This window comes from Cuculus canorus, chromosome 2 (genome assembly GCF_017976375.1).
Source record: "Cuculus canorus isolate bCucCan1 chromosome 2, bCucCan1.pri, whole genome shotgun sequence".
Classification (NCBI taxonomy): Eukaryota; Metazoa; Chordata; class Aves; order Cuculiformes; family Cuculidae; genus Cuculus; species Cuculus canorus.
Genome location: NC_071402.1, coordinates 21639663 through 21660947, shown reverse-complemented (window position 1 = coordinate 21660947; position 21285 = coordinate 21639663). Strand labels below are relative to the sequence as shown.

General features: G+C 39.5%; 1 protein-coding gene across 1 annotated transcript in view; it reads right to left on the bottom strand.

Annotated features, from left to right (window-relative positions):
* Positions 1–18772, bottom strand: part of LRP12 (LDL receptor related protein 12) — a 46547-nt gene extending 27775 nt beyond the window's left edge. Inside the window, exon 1 of the mRNA XM_054059294.1 lies at positions 18574–18772. Within this exon, the coding sequence (XP_053915269.1) occupies positions 18574–18652 (79 nt within the window). The 5' untranslated portion in view covers positions 18653–18772. The remainder of the gene's footprint in view (positions 1–18573) is intronic.
* Positions 18773–21285: the final 2513 nt, after the last annotated feature.

Here is a 21285-nt window from a genome sequence, read left to right as displayed (position 1 = left end):
GAGAACAGGAAACAGCTTTTGAAGACATCTTTGCACACCAAATTAGCACAATAACCTCAAGATCTTTCATACTAGGCTGCAAAGAGAAGCTAGAGGAGCAACTGTGATTTATTGCTGCAGGTGGAAAAAAGGTAACACCTGTAAATCCCACACAACAATTTTTGACTGAGTACATTGCCATTAAAATATAGAAGACAAATTAATAACTAAACCAGCTTTACTTAAGAGAAGGATTTTTGTGTGACAGTTTCAGCAAAAATGGTTAAAACTTCTCAATTGTAGTTAGAAAAGGTAGGGACAGACCTGCCCTTTTCTTATTCTCACTCAAAAATTCCACAAACTATTTATAGACAGCTCTAATACACTTGGCAGCAAGCAGTGGAAATTGGAAATCTAGCAGAGACACTGGCTCAGCTTCAACAAGATTCCTGATTTTAAACACATAAGTAGTTCTATTCATGTCAAACTTTATATTTCTGCTCAGCCAGGTATGAAAGTAGTTACTTGACTGACTTCTGCCTGCAAGTTGTACATGTTCTCAGGTGGCAGAACTAGTGCAGCATTTCAGATTAGACAAAGTTAAAAAAAAAAAAAGATTACTAAAACCAATTAAACAGTTCAAACAGTGAATAGAGTCTTATAAATTACAGCTAAGTCCCAAGTAACTTAAAAAAAAAAAAAGGATATGGAAATCAGAGGAAAAGTAAGTAGTCCAGAAACTAGGGAAGGGGGAAAAAATGGCAAGAGACCATAATGCCCACCCATCCTTAAATGAACTATCTCCTTTATTAGGTGTCTATTCTTAACTGATTAGATCCTATCATGAATTCAGTTCTGTATCTGTTCTCCTATTTGAAAACATTCCACTGTATTACTCACAAACCTAGAAAAAGCCAAGATTCCTAGCTATTTTAAAGGGCTATGTTTAAAATAATAAAATTCAATTATTTTAGCAAAGGACTGTTGAGAGCCGCTGTACATGTTCAACTGCAGTAAATGTTCTTTCTGAAATTCTATTTCAGATACTAAAGCATTTCACATTGAGGAAGTGCCAGACTATGGGAAAATTTCGATGTGTGGGCTGCACAGTGCTTATAGAGTAGGGGAAAGAACGTTTCAGATTTCATTCATACTCTCCACGTACTTCATACTTTTATCTACCACTGTTTTTAAATTGCTGTTGCAGTTAAAAACCTAATATTAGTTTTGCTCCATGCAGGTTTAGGCTAATTTCCATTTGAATTCTTTATAACTAGAGGAACAAATGGCAGTGGGCAACAATCTATTTATGGCTATGTATTATATATTAAAAAAAATAAACGAAACCAAACAAAAAGAAAAAAAAACAACAAAGAAACTTCTATAGTCAAACAGAAGATTTTAAACCTCTATGAGAAGTTAGATGGCAAAAGCAGGGCTTCAGATCATATATCTAAGAATATAATGCTGCTGGTTATCCTATTTTCTTCAAATGATTTGATTCCATTCTCTCTTTTAAAAGTGCTAACAGAAGAAACAAAATAATTATTCATAAATTAATAACAGCAGCCATCAGATCTATCGTAAGCTTGCAGAATTAAATATATTATCTGCTATTACTCCATGAATCTCTACCAGGAACCCTCAAAAAATCCAAGCTTCTAGTTCCAGATGACAGCATGACTCAGACTTAAAACTCTTTTTTTTCCTCCAAAGACGACTTAAGTAGTAGAGTATTTGATAGTGGGGGTGGGGGAGAATCACGAGGATTTTAGAAAACGAAAACAGTGCTCCATTGTTGTATCTTTATGAAGGAGCCTGCATCTCGTGTGACCAACAACTCAAAACAGAAGAGAAAGAAAAACACTAGTCAAATTAGAAAAAAAAAAAAGAAAAAAATCACCTAAGATCCATCCAGAGAAGAATAATTTCAAAATCCAGAGAGCTCACTGGGTTCATAAAATAATTTAAAAATCTATTAATTTTAAGCTTTCATTTAACAGATGGGCTAAGATGCTACAATTCAGGCAGAAATCAAGGAGGAAATTACATACTTCTGACAGGAGTAAAAGCAGAGGACTGAGAAATCCAACCATAATTTACAGATTTGCTAGGTTTTCTGGAACACTAGCCTGTGTAAACTAAGGAATACTGGAGCCAAAAGTATATACCCACTGAGCTTCAAATCTGCCTACATGAAGGTAACAATAAATTAGAATTAACTGCAAAACATCCCAGCTGCATTTGTTGTAATAACATAACTGAACTGAATGCAAGCCTTTCACTGGGAAGGGTGGTGAAGCAGCAATATATTTACATGTACATTTTGCACATACATCAAATATAAAAATCGTAAAAGTGCAGCATGTTTATTGCATCTAGAAAAAATACCCTCATTTGAAAGATAAAACTGTTTTCTTCCCCTCTTGCAGCTTATTACTAGAAATAAAATGTTGATTTTGACAACTTTTATACTCTTTAATGTGTTTTAGTTTCTTTCTGATAGAATCAAAAAGCACTGCAGAGTTCTCAAGAAAGCTTCTTTTCTTTAATTTACACAAAAAAAAAGTTCACAGAAAAAACAGACCTTGCAAATACTTGTGCAGACTTGTTTATGCAAAGTCTGGCAATCAGAGTCCTTAGACTTCTAGCAGCTATTCAGACTGAAACTGAACTAACACAAAACGCCATGCAGTCTGCCCAGCTATATTCCAGTAATACAGGACAGAGACTCTGTCCCTTGGTAATGCCTCACTGAACTCATTAAAGCATAGAAGTAACTCAGCACACCAGCATTCACATGGACTGCAACAACACAGCAAAAGGTAAAAAGAAGGGAAGAACTTCTAAATCAACGCACTTCTTGCCTGTGCCTTCAACATCTGTAAAACAAAGTTTTTTGTTAATCTCAAGCAAACATGCACGTGTAAAATTAATTTATTTATTATGAATAATTTGATCTGCTCTAGTTATAGCAGACAGAAGTGATGTCAGAGTTACAAAGGATCCATATCATGCAGAAGCTTCCATTCTCACTACTAAAAAGACATTCAATCCACATAGATCTTTATTACTAATTGTTAGTTTCAAAATCTCAATCATTATGATAGTCCATGCTATTAATTAGCTACACTAATTTTCTAGACTTGCCTAAACTATGCTCTTTTTTAAATAACCTCAGGACTCAGGAAGAAAAAGATAGGAATTTGCTGTAGCTTGCCAGTCATAACATACTGCATTCCTCAAAATGCACCATGAATTGCTTCTATTAAAAAAAAGGCAGACATTAATAGGAGACAGATTGCATGCAAAGATATGAAATCAATTTTACTCAGATTAATAACTTCTTTAATTAAGAATCAGATCTTGAAGTAGTCAAGGCATACTCCTGGTATGAACATGTGTGTACACATACTTGCATGAGTATCCTCAGCACCCACGTACGAACTGTCTCCATGGCAGTTACTTTATGTTCTTTTGTTCAAATAAATTAGTTTCATCAAAGCAAATAAATGATAAAGAGAAATAATAAAATTTATAATTATAACCAGTAAAATTTATAATTCAGCAAAACTTACTCTTCAGGGTGCTATGCAATACCCATGTACACTTCAAGAAAACTCTGCTACAGCTACTGCACTGAGAATTAAGTAGTTGATTCTAAAATAGGAAACTTCAGGAAGCCCCATGGATATCTGTAAAACTCTGGAAGTAGTATATATATATTCACATAATTTAAAAAAAAAAACAGTAAATGAGATCCAAACTATTATTTCTTTCCCTCTCTTTGGAGGGCAGACTTTTTTCTTTCCCTTCCTTCTGTGTTATCTGCTACTAATTCTGTGATTTTTGTCCTGCAAGAATGATGCTGGAGTTGTACCTGACACATTAGCATGACACTATGCAGTGTCTGAAATATAAACTTGCAAAAAGTTTAGTCTTCTTTATTTGGCCTATGATGTGTAAAACACGGTAACATTCAACCAGATTTTTTCATAACAGCACAAATAAGCATTTATCATGATTATAGCTTTATTGTGTCAGCAGCTGTACAAACAAAAACAACTTTAGCTCCACAGAGCTCACCATCTTGTGAAAACTGTGTTTTCCTTTACCTGAAGAAGTGTAAGAAAATTAAAAAGCACAAAACATAAAACAGTTGGAAATCCTAGCCTACTAGATGCCAAAATATAATCAGATGGTAGTGCTTCATAGGAACCACAGCAGAGTCAAGAGGTCTTGCAGAAAGTAAATATGATGGCTTTGTTTTTCCCCACAGACAGATCTACCCAAGTGGTGGGAAGCACAAAAGAAAGACAGGATAAACTTGAATAACGTTAGTAAGCGATAAAGCTATCAGTACTAAAGAACCACAGCAGATGAACTGGATAGAAAACCCAAGTGAAACACAACTTTGACTTACAGCTACACTGTGCTAACACTGTGCCTCACCTTCCCTCTCTCCTCTCAATCATCCAGAATAAAGGTCAAAATTCTAAACACCAAAGGCAAAGGTTTGTCCCTTTCCCAATGTGGAACTTCAGGAAGTATATGTGAAAATCTGAATTACATTAACTGTGTTGGAGGCAGCTCTGTGGAGACTGGAGAGTTTATGTGAAAACAACTGTAGAACAGTAATTAACACTGTCACCTTTATATGCAATGAAAAAATGCACATCTGTCAGCCAAAATACTTCTTTTCACATTGCATAGTATTGCAGAGTACTGGAGCCTCTTGCCATGGGGATTCCCAGTAGCTCGAAAAGATAAATACGATCTTCTACTGTCAGGAACTAGAAACAAGAGTGTTGGATAGTCCTATGACTCCACAATTACAAAATGAAGCAAAGAAATCCTTTCTGAAGAGCTGAATAAGCATTTGACTTGACAGCAAGTTTAGGCAGCTGCAATTCAGCAGAGTACAGCATGCTTTCAAGACAGCCGTAGCATACATAACATTAGTCAAAGAGAGTAGAACAAAGTTTGTTTCAAAACACTTAAGTATACAATTTCCCTGCTGTCAAACTACACCCCTGAAACAGACAAATTACCACTGGAAAACTTTAAATGTGTCAAAGTAGAGACATAGCTAAGTTACTATATGGATTCTGGTTTGGGCTTTTTGCAAGGAGAGTATTTGTTACAGAGATTAAAAGATCACAATGAGTTGTAGATGCCACAGTGTGTAATAAAGGCTGTTTGTATGACCCTAAGTTGACTTTCTTTGCCTACTCTCAATAGAGCCACTAAGAAAAAAAAGTTTCACACTGTGCAGGTCACAAATTACCAAGTTTTATTACATCACAGTAGCTTTAAGTATGCAAGAGAAGTCCTGCACTCTTCAGCCTTATCTCACTTTTTTCATAACAGGGAATATGAACTACATCCTGTTTTCCTTGTCAAACATGCACAGACACTCCCCCTGACCCTCTGTCCACCACATACATGTACCCTAGTGCAGCAGAATCATCATTTCAATTGGATCACTTCGCAAAAAGTTGGAAATGTCTATAAAATTCACAATACATGCTTTATTTGTTTATCTCAGGGTCAAACAACCCCAAATTTGGTGTCTCATTGCACTCTGAACTTTCATGTTTTAGATGTAAGTTCACAGCAATTCAAAAGCGCAAACAGTTTTCCAAGAAGTTAGATAGCTGAAACAGGCACATTTATAGAGGCCTGAACTGGCCCATTCCCTTCCACCCAATGTTACCACCCTAATGAAAAAAACTTATGGAGATAACTAAGAAAGCAATAAGATGCCTCCTTTCACCAAAATACTTGGGGCTGTACCATTTCTCTCCGCTTCATTTCAACGAGTGTGAGGCTACCAATTCCCAATATCCCTGTTCTCATTACCCGTATGCTTGTCCTACAGGCAGAACTACGAAAGAAGGCTCACATAGGCACATGCTCCCCAGCCCCTCCAGGTTCTGGGATGTTCACCAGGAAAACACAGAGCACCTCACACACTGTAATACACTGAAAAAACCTCACCAAATGCCCAGCTCCCTCAGGGAGGGAAAAGCAGGTAGCCAACAGTGAGTGTGTACACACACACTCCCTCTGTTAAAGACAGAGTTCCTATAACAAAAACACAAATAGGAAGAGAGGCATAAACATAATTAGAGGAATGAACACCTTGGAGAAGAGAATGTGACCTAACAGGTATTTCCAAAATCCTTATCAACATTTACTCTGACACTTGTATTTATAATTACCTTCCTGTATACCTACACCTAGTACACCTTATATCCACTTTTGCCTTGACACAAGCTCTTCAAGCTCTTCTTCTCATCTGTTCCTTTCTCGACCAAAAATGATTCTTACTACACTTTTACATGAGTCATTCATTTCCTTCCTGAGAAGAGTTTTAACAATTTACTTTTTTCCTGCACTCAAGTTTCCTAAAAAAAAAAAAAAAAAAAAAAAAAACCAAACTTATTAAAAATATGGGATACTGTACCAAAACCTGTTTCAACTCTTCCTCTGAGGAAATTCCTGCCCTGGATCATTCAGATAAACACTAGGTGACTGAAGGCAAATTTACGTAATTACCACCCACCCTTTGTCCATCCAGTTCACAACCTGATACTCCAAAAGCCACTTCAGCTGTTTAGTTTGCATATTCATTGTTATCTGGCAAACTGAACGTCAACTTGAGCCTAGTTTCCCATGGATCACACAGCTTAAGAGCAGTTGTGCACATCTGTACATTCTGTACATCTTCCAAACAGTTCAGACTACTGCTACCACATTTGGCAGAAGAGTAATAGTCAAAAAAATCCAGTTTATATTTTATAATTTATTCCATAAAAATAAAATATACTTTTCTATTTGTGTTCCAACGTTAAGGCTTCACTATAAAATTTCTTGTCACTAAACACAGGAGATTCCACATAGAATACAACAATCCATGAGAAAAAATGTTCTACCTGTCTGCTTCCAATAAAAGATAGCTGGTCTGAAGAAGCTCTCAAAATGGCAGCAGCAGATCATCACCAAAGCTTTGCAGTTAAGGGATGCAGACTACTTTAAGAAACAATATGTGTTTCTTATGAGCAGAAGCGGATTGGCATTTTGGGGATGAGTGAAATCAGTTGATAGTTACATTTGTGAAAAAAAGGCAGTTATAGGATTTGGAGTTTTAAATATAGTAGAAGAAAAGACAGTGTTCTCAAAGTAGCCCATTTCCAGTCCCACAATGAAATCTCAGCAACCACATCTTTCCCAAAAGGGTGCTGTTTGCCTTTCAATACTTTAGGACCACTCTTTATCCTTTATCTTCCCTCTGAGGGTAGCTTGCCTGCACAGAGAACTGAGGCTTCTCTGAAAAGCCGTTCAGATCCCCTAATTTACATTCCTGATGTCTCTCATCCCTTTAATAAGCCTGCCTTTTCCCCACACTGACTCTACCTTAAGTTAAGTCCCCACTTCACAGTCCCACAGAAAATCACTATAGGACCAGAAACATGGAGTAACAAACTATTCATGCACAACCATGGAACAACTATTTATTTTCTATGCTTCAGTTTCTACTCTGCAAACAACATCTTACAGTTTATTACTGCCAGTGTGAGGGGTTATTAGTCTATCTTAATACTTAAATCTCAGATAATAAAGATTTTTTTAAGCAACTATACAAATATTTCAAAAGAAAAATATTCACTGGAGGTTTGTTTCCAACCATGTCACATCAGTAAAGCACACTAAATTCAGATACGAGTTATGTTTAAAGTACTCTTTTGGTATAATCCTATTTTTAAGAAGAAAGCTAAGTGCCAGCAAGTCACCGCTTCATACACAAGCGTTCTTTTACAAAGACATGCCACATACTAAGTAACAGCCAACTAGGGAAAACTCAAACAGCAGCTATTTGTTGAGAGACTCAGATTCACCCTTCGCATGATGAATGAAACAAAATGATTTTTTGAAGAAAGGGATGCAGAATGCTTTGGAAAAATAGCTATGTGAAGAAGACACTACTATTTTATATTAATGCCATTTACCAAACTTGACAGGCAGTCTTATTGTTTTGGATGTAGCTTCTTTTCAATTTGCATGAAAAGCATTGTTACACTTGTGCATTGATGAAAGCAGATTACATCCCTTACAATTCCTCACTGGCAACTCCGCCTAATGAATAATAATAACCCACAGCTTAAGTGCATTGGTTTCGCTGTATGTTTGCTATTCAAAAACGAAGAGGTTATCACTACAAGAGGAACAGTTCTAGGAAAGCAGCACAAAGGAAGTCTGGAATACCTCCTGGTATCCCAGTTTTCCATGCCTCATCTTTTATATTACATATACTACTTTGTAAAAATTAGGAAGTATTTTCAAGTTGTTACAGTTTGCAAAACTGAAAAGCAAAGATTATTTGTGATGAAGTACAAACTGTAAAGACAGGATAATTGCAAATTCTTACACTGTCTGCACTCACCACTGCTTGTTATCTACTTGACTATTTACTTGATTTTCCTTTCTGGATCATCTGCAGAAGTACTCAGATGCTCAGCATTGACATTGGAAGAGAACTTTTACATGGATTTAGTCATTATCAGCACTGGAACACCAAGACAACGTGATTTCTCAATAGATCTACACATTCAGTCTTTAAGTATTCCAGCTGATTCAATCCCCAAGCTGTTGGGCCTGCTGCAGCTAAAAGTGATAGTACAGCTGGCAGGTTTTTTGGCCTTTGCCCTTTCAAAGAAAAAGAAACTGTATAGGTTTCTAACATGGACCACCTACAACAGAAGTATGTGGCCTACAATAATCCCGATTGGGTAAAATTTTCAACTGTAGCTTTTCTATAAAGGTAATTTTGAATTAATAAGCATGTCACTGAAAATTTCTGAAGTCTAAAGTTAATTTAATTGCTTATAATTATCAAACTGTAGGTAACAATTTTAATACATTTTTAAAAACAGATAATTTTTTACTTTGATCATACTGATGCCAGCAGTAAAATTTAAACTGATCACAACAAAACACAGCAAAGTCAAGGCTGAGCATGGATTAAAATTCCACACCCTCCCCCTTTCCAAATACATATACACATATTAAACGCAATCATAGGACTTGGCAGTACCATATGCACACTGGAAAACCAAAGATTTACCTTTATTTTGTCAAGTTCTGTGGATATAGTATTATGGATGAAGTGAAAGACCAACCTCACTATGGAAGGGCCAAGGCAACAGCAAGTAAAAAAAACTAACAGGAAACAACCTTCAGAATACAGCAAGTTGGTCTTGAGTTAGGAAACAAAGCTGTGGATTAATGACAGAATTCTTTATCCTGCCATACACAAATATGTCAAACCTATCTCTTGAGAAGTTTATCTAAAGAATACAATACCTGGTAATATTTTTTTAAATAGCCACGGTGATGTTACAACAGGGGATGCTTCATTCTATCCTGCTACAGAAAGGTTCTAAGGCTCAAATAACTATGGGTTTTCTTTTTAAGGAATGTGGCTTGAAGAGGGAAATGGGTTAATTAGGCTTCAATGCACTTATTCAGCATAAAATAAAGGGTAAAAAATTATATCTGCAGGCAGACATTCCACTCTGTTAAAAGCCAACCTGCTAACAAAATTCAGCACTTTCTCCTACACCCTTTTTAAAGGGAGGCACTGAATTTTAAAATAGCAAAAAATGTGACATAACATGGTGACAAGTACAAGATCAATGTCAGACATAATGCCTACATGTTCAAATTTCTATTTATCTGCTTTTATATAATGAAGTCTATCAGTCATTTAAGTACACGTCCTTCCTGTTTAACAGCAGATTTCCAGATATAGTGAGAAAAGTAGACCCAGAACAATGGAACTCCATAAACTGCAACACACAAACTCTGATTACATGTCTAAATAAATTAAAATATCTTCAAACACTTAAAAAATACATCAAGTACACAGTATTTCAGTATACACATGAAGGAGTTGCTTAATAAGAATCTGATGCACTTGATCCATAGTTTTATATCAATAATTTATTAACTATGTTCAACAACTCACAAGTTAAAAGCAAGCTCAGACCTTCCAATCACAGTATCTCATCTCCTTTGAAAAAACCTACTGTTTGATGTGATCGTTTTACTTGAAAAACGCACACCCCTGAGAAACTGGGCATGCTTATTTCAAAGTAAGTGTTTTGAGTACTTTATTGGCTCTCAAATGTGCAATATGATCAGCAAGCAGGATCTCAGATTAAATATTTAAATTCAGATTTATTTTGGTCATTAACCACTTCTGAAAGCTATTGCATTTTATGCCAAATTCCTTCACATACAATGCTCTACATGGCTATATCCAGAGTTCAGATCATTCATAAATGTGGCTCCTTTGTAAAGCCAGGGACTGTTCCAGCAAACTGGTGAAAGTTGTTCAAACACAGACTTACTCACTTGATTCCCACATAGACCTTCCTGGCCTCTATGGTTTTAATTAACATTTTAAGACAGATGTACAGCTGAGTATTTCATGATACTCATTCAAAAAAGTCACTATCAAGCACTACTAGAACTTTCTGTTAGGAATGCGGTGGAGGGTCTCTCAATTCCCCAGTCATGAACTTAACTTTTCATTCTGAGCAGATATGACTCGCAAGGCAGTCATCCCTTGGAGATGTCATTGCACAGGCCATTTTGCAGCACTGCTGCTCCTCCTAATCTGCACATTTAGAACACAGGATCTCTTACTCCAGTGAAATTCCTTATGGACTCCAAAGGCATCACACAAAAGCTACACAGTCCCAGCAAAACGTGGGGAAAGCAAATTGTGCTCCTTCCTAAGGCAAGAGGATATAGTCCTCCTTCTATCTACAGTGTGAAGGCAAAAGGGCTGTACAGGTAGTACTGTCCCAGATTTCCACAACAGATGAAGAAAAACAGAAAGATAGTATTGTGGACTTAACAAGAGATTAGCAACATTATCACTCAGCTTTGGTATATTGGATTGTCATGTAAATGAGAACCGCGATACCACTTTTTAAGCTTTCTTACAGTGCACAGAGAACAAACAACAGATAACTTGAAATCAGGGACTGCAGCGAGACAAGCTAGAACAACACTTAGGCAGCAGGCACGGGAAACAGCTTTAGCTGGATCAGCAGCACCAGGGAGGTCAGTGGTAACTGGACTCTAGAAGCTCTCAGGCACATCCATTGGTAAAGTTTCTAAAGAGTGCACAATTGCTAAACGTCAGCATCAGCCAGAAAGAGGAACACACAGCAGGGTCATGAAAAACACTGTTTCAAACATTGACAAAAGCCATACTCTTGAGTTACAAAACACTTAAAAATCTATTAGCTCACCAACTTATTCTCTAAAGCACAGGTACAATGAAAAAATCTAATGTTTCTGTAACAGAACAGAACATGAGAGAGACCGCATGTGTCTCCTGATCTACTCCTGCACTCCAGCCCCTCCACTCGCTTGCTAAGAACTTCTAAGAGTAACTTCTTAGGCTTATTAGATGCTCACTCAGCCACCATAACACCCCTTACAAAAAAAAGGGTTTGTTCACTTCCTGCCATCCACTTGCACAGCCTCTTAAACAACAGCTGCTCTCCCAGACAGCCTAGCTTCCTCTTCCACACTGAAGAATGGTACTGCCACCTTTAGCTGTGAACATGCCTTCCCGAGATGTCTCAGTCTTTGGCTCCCTTGCCATCCCAGGTTTTCAGTTTTCATGAATATCTCTTAACTAGAGGGACCAGCTCAACTTTAGCCGTGGAACTGTTTGCTCTTTCAGTACCTTTAGATAGCAAACATGAATAATGGAAGGTGCTCTGACAAGGGAAGCCATTTCCACCAATTACACAACCACCCAAGTCCATCCTAGGCAGTACTTCCAGTTGCACACTAATGTGATCAAGAGACATGTGACTGACCATTTTATCACTCATCTCCCTGACTCACCTATAGGAATCTCTTTCAGAATGCTTAAACTGATGTTCACATAATGGAAAGAGGTGTTCTGTCTCCATACTTTAGACAGGCATTTCAAGTTAAATCCCTGTGTGCTCTCTTTAAGTAGTTCTTCAGAACAAATGGAAAAACATAATTGCTCTAGTAGTATGAAGAGCATACTGGAGTAAAAACAACAACGTTACGAGTAAAACAGCATGTTAATTAGGACTTTAGAATCATCCTGTCTTTGCAAATTATTCTATTGAGCTTTATGTGCAGGAAAAAAAGGAGGGGAGTGTTAAAGCTTCCACTTAAAACTATGTGATAAGAGGAACTCATATATATGTATTTGTTTACTGCATTTGACCTATTTGTTATCTGTCTCAGTACCAGTTACTACAATATTCCTAATTGAAGCCTTCACTTCTTGAAAAACACAATTTCATAGAAGGAGAACATCCTACAAGGGCATGTTAATTCACTGGATCCTAATGCACTTTGTAAAATGTAAGAAAAAAAAAGATGCTAATCAAAGTCTTATGAAAATTTATACAGCTAGAGTCTAGAAGCCGGAGCACATGAATGTAACTTCATGCCTTCCCCCTACAAGACACATCAACAAGACTTCCATTTTCTGTTCTAAACCGCTCATATTCAGTTACAGAAAGCTCTTTCTAAATGAGCAGTTCCTTAAATTATTAAGATCACTAAATTTTTAAGAGACAGCATTGACTAGAACAAACTTATTACTAGAAATGCTGTATAAATTAGAGGAAAAACAAAACCCTATTTTTTTTCATGAAAGAAGTCTTCTCACAATCTGTACTTTCAGAGGGACCTATCTATGTCTCCCAATGGTTTCCTACAAAGCTGAAGTAATAAAAGCAAGTTACAGGAGCCTCTAGCAAAGTCATTTTTTCCTAACTTTTAAAAATAAGTGACTTCATTAAAGGCTTCCACCAAATGGCAAAGTGTGCTCACACTGCTTATTAGAGGATCACTCTACTCTTTTCTGGCTGCAACCAACACTAGGTCTGCTCTGATTACCCAGAGTCAGTCCCAGGGGCTTCCACTTAGCAGAGGAAGCAAAGGTTAAGGGAAGGGCAGTCATGAATTACAGACACACAATAAGATGGGAGAAAACATGCAGTTCACATCATAATACACAGTACTTTGCACTCAGAGAGAAACAACTGTTCACTTTCATTGCTCTACAGAAAGTTTATAGTTCACTAAGACGGAGCAAGTTCAGCTTTCTTGCACATGAAAAGATTCCACAACCAACTAAAGGTACCTGGGAAAGTACCAACAAGTCTCAAGATGCTTAAGTGAAAAGAGAGACCATTTTATGACAACCGCAGCTAGTAAACCTGATGTTCACATGTGAGGGTTTGTTTTTATTTTCCCCTTCAAAATATGCTCTACTTGTAAGCCTTCTTAAATTTGGGCTCTTATTCTTGCTTGCTAACTTACTTTTGATCCAGTAACAAATTATTCAAAGTGAGGGAAAAAAAACATTCTTTTTTTCCTGACCAGAAAGCTGTTCCTCACAAAACAGGCAAAAAGTTACACAGGAACTCCCTGAACCTAAAATTCAAGAGTGTCCAACAGCAGGAAAAAACAAAATCTAGCAGACAGCTACTAAATACGCTTGCTTTGCTAAAAGGACATCATTGACACGTTAATAATATAGCAAAAGTTATAGTATATCCAAATTTAAAGCATGGGTTCCAAGAAACCAGTCAGAACCCCAATTTAGAATAGTGCTTTTGATAATATGTGCACTGATCTGCCAATTATGCAAAATTTAGTAGTTTAATCTTAGATACAAGAATACATACTATGTATTTCTATGCAACTGTAAACCTTCATGTAGTAAAGCACTGGTAAAGTAACAACTGCAGCAGAAAATCAAGTGTAGAAAACAAACAAAAAAAAATTAGTCAGAACAACATATTTCTTCAGAGTATGGTATCATATAGCCTGCTATAAACCAGTTCAAGCATTTACTTCTACTGAGGGGATAAACAAAGAAACTTGGATCCACAACCAACTTCTGTACTACCAAATGTGCTGGTACCCAGTGTCTTCCTACAACCACGTAAACGAAGTAGGCCGAGTCTCTCCAACCAACACCTCAGCAACGATCAGTACTGCAAAATGTTATAGCTAGTAATTCTGAAATAGACACAAGCCAAGAAAATCCCAGGTTGTTGACAAATCACACTCTTTCAATTAATGCCTATTAGTTATCCCTCGGCTGATCTGGGACAACGTAAACAGAACACTAAAACTGGAAAATGCAAAGACATCTAGGAAATGAAAACTACACTATTTACACAGTATACACCTTTTTTTAAAAGTCATGAGTACTGTAAGGAAATTGGTGTATTATACTTAAAAAGTACAAAAATAACGTTGAGAGCTTGGGAAACTGAGGCATATTGGAAAAGGTACATGACCCCTGGAGGGATGTACCTAACATATCAAAACAACTAAGTTTAAAAATTTAAGGTCTGTTAAAGAAGCACAAGACTGATCATAATCGCAAGTTTTAGCCAGAACAAGTATAAAACAATGCATTTAGGTCTTAGCTGAAAATAGTGCCCATACAGATTACATATACTTGAAACTAAAATAGGAGTGACTAAAGCAAAGGAATCAAACAGGTTCACCTGTAGAGCCCTTCCACCAGTAACCCAGCAGGGCTTTTCCCCTCCTAGCAATGACACAAACAGTCAAAAAAGCCATACTAATTATATACTTTGCTCTGATGACAGGAAAGGATTCAGGTGGCATCTGTCCTGATTCCGGTTACAAGTAGCTCTCTATTCTTCATACAACTGAAAATGTTCTCATTTAATGCATAAGAGCAATCACATAACTACCTTACATTAAATTTTCAAACTCCTTTTGCTGTGAGGTTGTCTAGGACATGGGGGTTGTCTTCTTCCCTCAAATCAACACTGCTTTAAATATTGTACACGTGACCTTATAGATTCTTTGACTACTAACACAATTGTGGCTCTGAACAGCCAGCTGAGTATCTGTGTATTTGCACAACTTGACGTACAGTCAATTTAATAGATTATATAAATTTCTACGGCATTAAAATTAGGACATTTTCACTTCAAGGACTACAAAATCATTCTAATAAATTAAATGCAGCAGTTTTGACAATAGTAAGATTTACAGCTTAGCAAAATATTTCTGTTCAGTATATCACAAAAGTATCACTAAAGAGTGACAATCAAGAGTTCAAGGTACAATAATTTATTAAGCAAAGCCATTCCTTAAGGACAGTCTGTTCTGGCTTTACAGTTCAACTTCTTTAGAAAATGAACTGCCTGGCACACTTTATTTGCTTACATGATTCAGTCTATTCTTTCAAACAAGGCGAATGAACCTGAAGAATTATTTCTTCTTCCTCATACCATCACTAGCAAAATGATATGTAAGTCAAATTTGGGTCCTGGACTTATATGACAATTTTACCTGCCTTATCTTAAAGCCAAGTGAACAATGAATAATCTATATAGTCTCATTGTAATCTCAAGTAACATTTGTACCACAGAAACCTGCAATGGTTCTAACCCAGAACACAGTATTTTAAAGCCTATGTAAGTGTAATATGCCTTTCTTTAATGGGCCAGAATAATGTTAATAGCATTACAGTCTCACCAGTAATATACTACACTGATTCAACAATAATTTTGGGGAATAATCATGATCTGACCTTTAGTAATGTTTCTCAGTCATTGTTACTTCAAGAAGTACTCACTGAAGCCAAACCCATTGTGGAGATCAGAAGAATTAAGACTGATCTCTATCTGCTCCCGCTTCTACCTTTGAACAGTTTTAGTCTCACTGTCCTGCTGCTGTAAATATTGTTCTTTGATACTCATTACAGCTGGTGAAGCCAGAAACAGGGGTATTTATGTACTGTGCCACTGCACTGACACCACTAGCTGTGCAGAACACTACAAAAGTTTGTGGTAGTCTTCTGTTCAGTGGAACAGAAATGCAAATTAAGACAATCAGGGCGACAAGTGTAGTTAAGACTATTAAAAAAATCTATTTTCCAGAAATCTTAAGAAGCCAAGTACCCACATTTCTGTTCCAAAGTGCTACCTCAGGGACTTTTCTTAACTCAGCCTCTACTCTGAAACACCGATCCCTCCCCATAAAACATAAACCATCATCTTTCCACTAAGAATTCAGTTCTCTAATCTAAGCTTGTATTTTAACAAAAAACCAAATAAGATTAATTTGATTTCCAGTAGATCAATCATCAAACTTTGGTTTGAAAAACACTGGCCTCAAGAACAGGACCAATCTCTCAAACAGCCTTTTTCCCCTAAAGAAACTACTTTCACCACATTTGGTTTTAAACTCAGATAACTGTTAAGGCCTCCAAGTAGGCAGAATTGTCTTCATATTTGTCCCAGTAAAAGACATGCAAGAATTGTAGACACACATACAACCAAATATTTGTTGTATATAAAACTCTCAAGCCAACAGGAAGGCCAGATATATTAAAAACAAATAATTGCCCAACACGCCATCAAGCTATAATTCTTGTTAGTCAGTGCTATTCCAAGTATTTCACTCATCAGTATTCCTCCTTCTCAAATTTTTATAATTATAGTCATCATCAGAAGGAAGGTTTGAAAAATTCACTAACTACAGGGAAACAGAGAAACATTCTCCTGAGAGATCAATGCCCACATATCAACCTTGCTGAATTTAGTAATTTAATTAGTGGAAAATTCTAGATATCATAGCTCTAACTGCCTAATGGAAGGCAACCAAAAGTGATGCACTACTGCTTTTTCAAGCGTGCATTTACTTTGTGTACAACCTACTGTATTTGAAGCCTTAACATGCAGTAACATAATGATCTCTACAAGGCTCTGCTCAGGATCAAAATCACAGTCCAGAGCTCTACTGACAGCAGTGCCTTGATCAAATTCATGCTGATATTAAATTAGTTTAGTTTGTGAGAGCTAAAAGTAGATGTACAGGAAGGTAAAATACCTTAATAGGGAGTAGTTTGTGCTCCCACTTCCTTCTCCCAAAAGAAACAAACAGACGAAACCAAAATGAGAGCTTGAGATGGGGCTACACCACACAGCGAATACTTGGTTTTATGTTTTTCCCTCTAGCCTGGAGAGGAGAAAGTTCTTTTCCTTAGAGCCGAACCTGACATTTGTAACAGAAACTGTTAGGAGAAACTAATCCCTCATGAGGATGAGGCAGCACGCTGACTGAGATCAGAAGCAGCTTCTTCCAAGCAGTGGCAATAAGAAATGGTGATGCATTTCTCAGCAAGGCAAAAGAAACTTACAGAGCCTTCATTCTTGGATAAACTTTGGAAAGCCCTGATCAAAGGTCTATGAAAAATGTTACTCAGCAAGAATTTTATATGGTTGTTTTTTTCTCTAACTAAAGATTGTGCTTGTGGTTTAAGTTTCTACCGAGGAAATGCTGACAATACTGTCTAAGTCACAGCATCACAATCCGAATGCATCTGCTGAAGACAGGCTGATGAAGCATATCATGACAGTTATAATATTTCAATTCTGTTGTGAATATAACAAGCAGATACAGTTTGTTAAAAACCTTTGCAAAGAAATTAAATTCCTCAAGTACATTAAGTATACTAAAGTAAGGACAGCTTGAGATTTTCCCTACCAGTTCCTGCTCTGCTGTAAACCAACTCCCACTCACGTTTTTAACAAACTACACAGATATTAAAACTCTTTTCCTTGACTCTGTGAGCATTTAAGAGATTGCACGGTACCTCAGGTCATGCAAGTAGGCCCCCTCAAAAATTAACTTAGATCAGCATAACTACGCAATTACAGGTACTGGTGTAACTATAGTTTTGTTTGAGGCAGCCCACCTTACTTCCACTCACGTAAATACGAAACGTTCATGGTGCATCTACACTTCAAGAGTTTGCACTAATCTTTGCAGTGCAGGCATAAGCTGGACAAAGCCCTCTGCACCGACAGACCTGAAGTATTTCATATGTTCTACCGTGTATTTAAAGCAAAGGCACTAAAAAAAAAATGCTAAATCAGGGCCGCTGTTATCGTCCTCTTCAGAGCAAGGCACATGCCCAGCTCCATGCCAAAGGCTGCTTCCTGCGTTACGAGCCCACAGGCACAACCTGGGCTCAAGTTCATAAAACACAAGTCTGTGAGAAAACAGGCGATCACTCTCACCGCCAAGTACCCACATTTTCGTGTCAGGGCGCAAGGCCACTTACGCGCCGTAAAACCCGACGCTTCTACACACGCATTTTTCATTTACACTTCTATTTAAAGAGGGGTTCGGGACCACAAACGAAACGCCGCTCGGGTCTGGACTTGGGCAGCCCGAAGAGAAGCAAAGGTGCCTGGAAGGGCTCCCAGGCCTGCGCAGATGTGCCACAACCTCGCGCCCCGGGAGGCTCAGCCCGGCCGGCGGCGGAACAGGCAGCCCCGTCACCCACGGGCAGCGATTATTCCTGACTCAGAGGCCGGCGCCGAGTTGTTTGCGCGGCCCCGTCCATCGGCGGCCCCGGCAGCGGACGGGGCTGCGGGGGGAGGACGGCGCCGGCCGCTTTGTTCCCCGCCGCCGCCGGGGGGGGTCGGAGGGCGGCGCGGCCGCCCCGGTACCTACCGCAGCAGGAGACGACGAGGAGCAGGAGCTGCGCTGACTTCCAAGCCGGGGAGCCTTCTGCGCTCCCCCAAGGGGCCATAACACCAGCCCAGCAGGGAGGCGACGAGGAGACGGAGCCGCCTCGGGGAGCGCCAGCGGCCCGCACGCCCTCCCCTCACCCGCCCGCCCGTGGAGCCATGAGCGCCCGCCGGCCTCGGCCTCCTCCCGCGCCGCTTCCGCCGCCCCTGCGCCTGCGCACTGCCGGCCCGGGCGCGTGCGGACAGAGGGGCGGGGCAGTGGGAGCGGGCGGGGGTGGGGGGGCGGGCTGACACCTCCTCCCGCCCGCCCCGGGAGCCGCCCCGGGGAGGAGGCAGGAGGGAGAGACGTGGAACCATGGAGCCTTGGAATCACCGGTTTGGAAAGGACCTCTGAGATCATTTCAAGTCGAGAGAGGTGATTCTGCCCCTCTACTCGTCTCCTGTGAGACCTCACCTGGAGTACTGTGTCCAGTTCTGGAATCCTCAACATAAGAAAGATATGGAGCTCTTGGAACGGGTGCAGAGGAGAGCTACAAAGATGATCGGAGGGCTGGAGCACCTCCCATACGAGGACAGGCTGAGACAGTTGGGCTTGTCCAGCCTGGAGAAGAGAGGGCTTCGAGGAGATCTCATAGTGACCTTCCCGTACCTGAAGGGGCTACAAGAAAGCTGGGGAGGGACTGTTCGCAAACGCTTGTGTTGATAGGTTGAGGGGCAATGGGTATAAACTGGAGAGGGGCAGATTTAGCATAATATAAGGAAGAATTTCTTCCCTATGAGAGTGGTGAGGCACTGGAACAGGTTGCCCATGGAAGTTGTGGCTGCCCCATTCCTGGAGGTGTTCAAGGCCAGGTTGGATGGGGCCTTGGGCAGCCTGATCTAGTGGGAAGTGTCCCTGCCCATGGACACTTCCCTTCCAACCCAAACTATTCTATGATTTTATGATTCTATGATCATCGAGCCCAACCACTCCTATCAACCACTGAACCAATATCTGTGACTCATCTACCCCTCCTTGTAATACCTCTGGGGATGGTTACTTCACCACTTCCCTGGGCAGCCTCTGCCAGTGCCCGATAACCCTTCCTGTGAAAAAAATTTTCCTGATATCCGATCTGAACCTCCCCTGATGTAGCTTGAGGCCATTTCCCCTTGTCCTGTCCCCTGTCACCTGGGAGAAGAGGCCAGCACCAATCTCTCTACAACCTCCTTTCAGGTAGCTGTAGAGAGCAGTAAGGTCTCTCTCTCCTCAGCCTCCTCTTCTCCAGACTAAACAATCCCAGTTCCCTCAGCCACTCCTCATCAGACTTGTTCTCCAGCCCCTTCACCAGCTTCATTGTTCTTCTCTGGACACGCTCCAGAGCCTCAATATCCTTCTTGTGGTGAGGGGCCCAGAACTGAACAAACTATTCAAGATGCGGTCTCACCAGTGCTGAGTACAGGGGCAGAATAACCTCCCTGGACCTGCTGGCCATGCCGTTTCTGATACAAGCCAAGATGCTGTGGAGAAGGGAGAAGGGAAGAGGGAGGAGAAGGGTGGGGAGGGAAGGTAAACCTGCTGAGCACCGCTGTGGCGGAGCTGCCTGGATCCCTGGTTACACACAAAATAACCAAATGGGGTTTGGGATGCCCTGGCTCTCTGTCCTGAAGAACCTGTGTGTGAGATCAACCCTGATCTGTAAATCCCAGAGACATGCCAGCAGCTGGCGGGTGTGTGTTGGTGACCTCCAAATCTGTGCTTCGAGCAAACAACTGGAGGAGCAAGTGTAACTGCTGTAGATGTGTAGCATCCAGAATTATGGACCCTGTAGAGAAGTCTTGTGACACATTCTGTTCCATTATGGTTGCTCATCTTTTGCCCTTTAATGACACCATTTTCCTGTTGCAGTTACCTCTCACACTCAACCGCTTAACTGAGTGTCAAAAGCAAGTGGGATTCACAGCGGGATTTCTATATTTAGCTTCAATTTTGCAGTGCCAGTTGCAGAATGGGAGAAGTGTTTATTGCCTCTTTACTACTAGATCAGCTGCTCTACTTGGAAAAACAAAATATTACCATTCCTGAGAAAAACAAAAGTTAAGTTACATTGGTAGGGCTTCGTAGTTAGACCTTGAGAATGGATGTGTTGGATCAGACCAGAGTTCTTGCTCCATGAATGGTGATTGCTATGGGGAGTGCTGTACGCTATTTCTCCTAATCCCTCTCTTCATAGAATCGTTAAGATCACCAACTCTAATCATAAACTTCACACTGCCAAGTCCACCACTAAACCATGACCCAAAGTGCTACATTTCCATGTCTTTTAAATACCTTCAGGAACTGTAACTCAACCATTTCCCTGGGCAACGTGTTCCAATGCTTGACAACCCTTTTGGTGAAGAAATTTTTCCTGATATCCAATCTAAACCTCCTGTGGTGCAACTTGAGGCCGTTCCCTTTCATTTGTTCTCTGATTTCTCCAACATTTATTTCCCAATCCCTTTCTATTTGGGAAGGAAGGAATATTGGGGGAATGTTTCTTGTGGGAGGGAGCAAAGGTTTATTTAAGGGTAGGCATCTGAATGAAGATATAGCATTAATAATAGTCACTAAAGAACAAAGGTAAACCAGGCAAGCAGGAATGCTCTGAACTCCCTGCGAAGCTGTCCCTCCGGAACAGCCGGTGTTAGAGATGGTATAATTGAGTTTAATAAC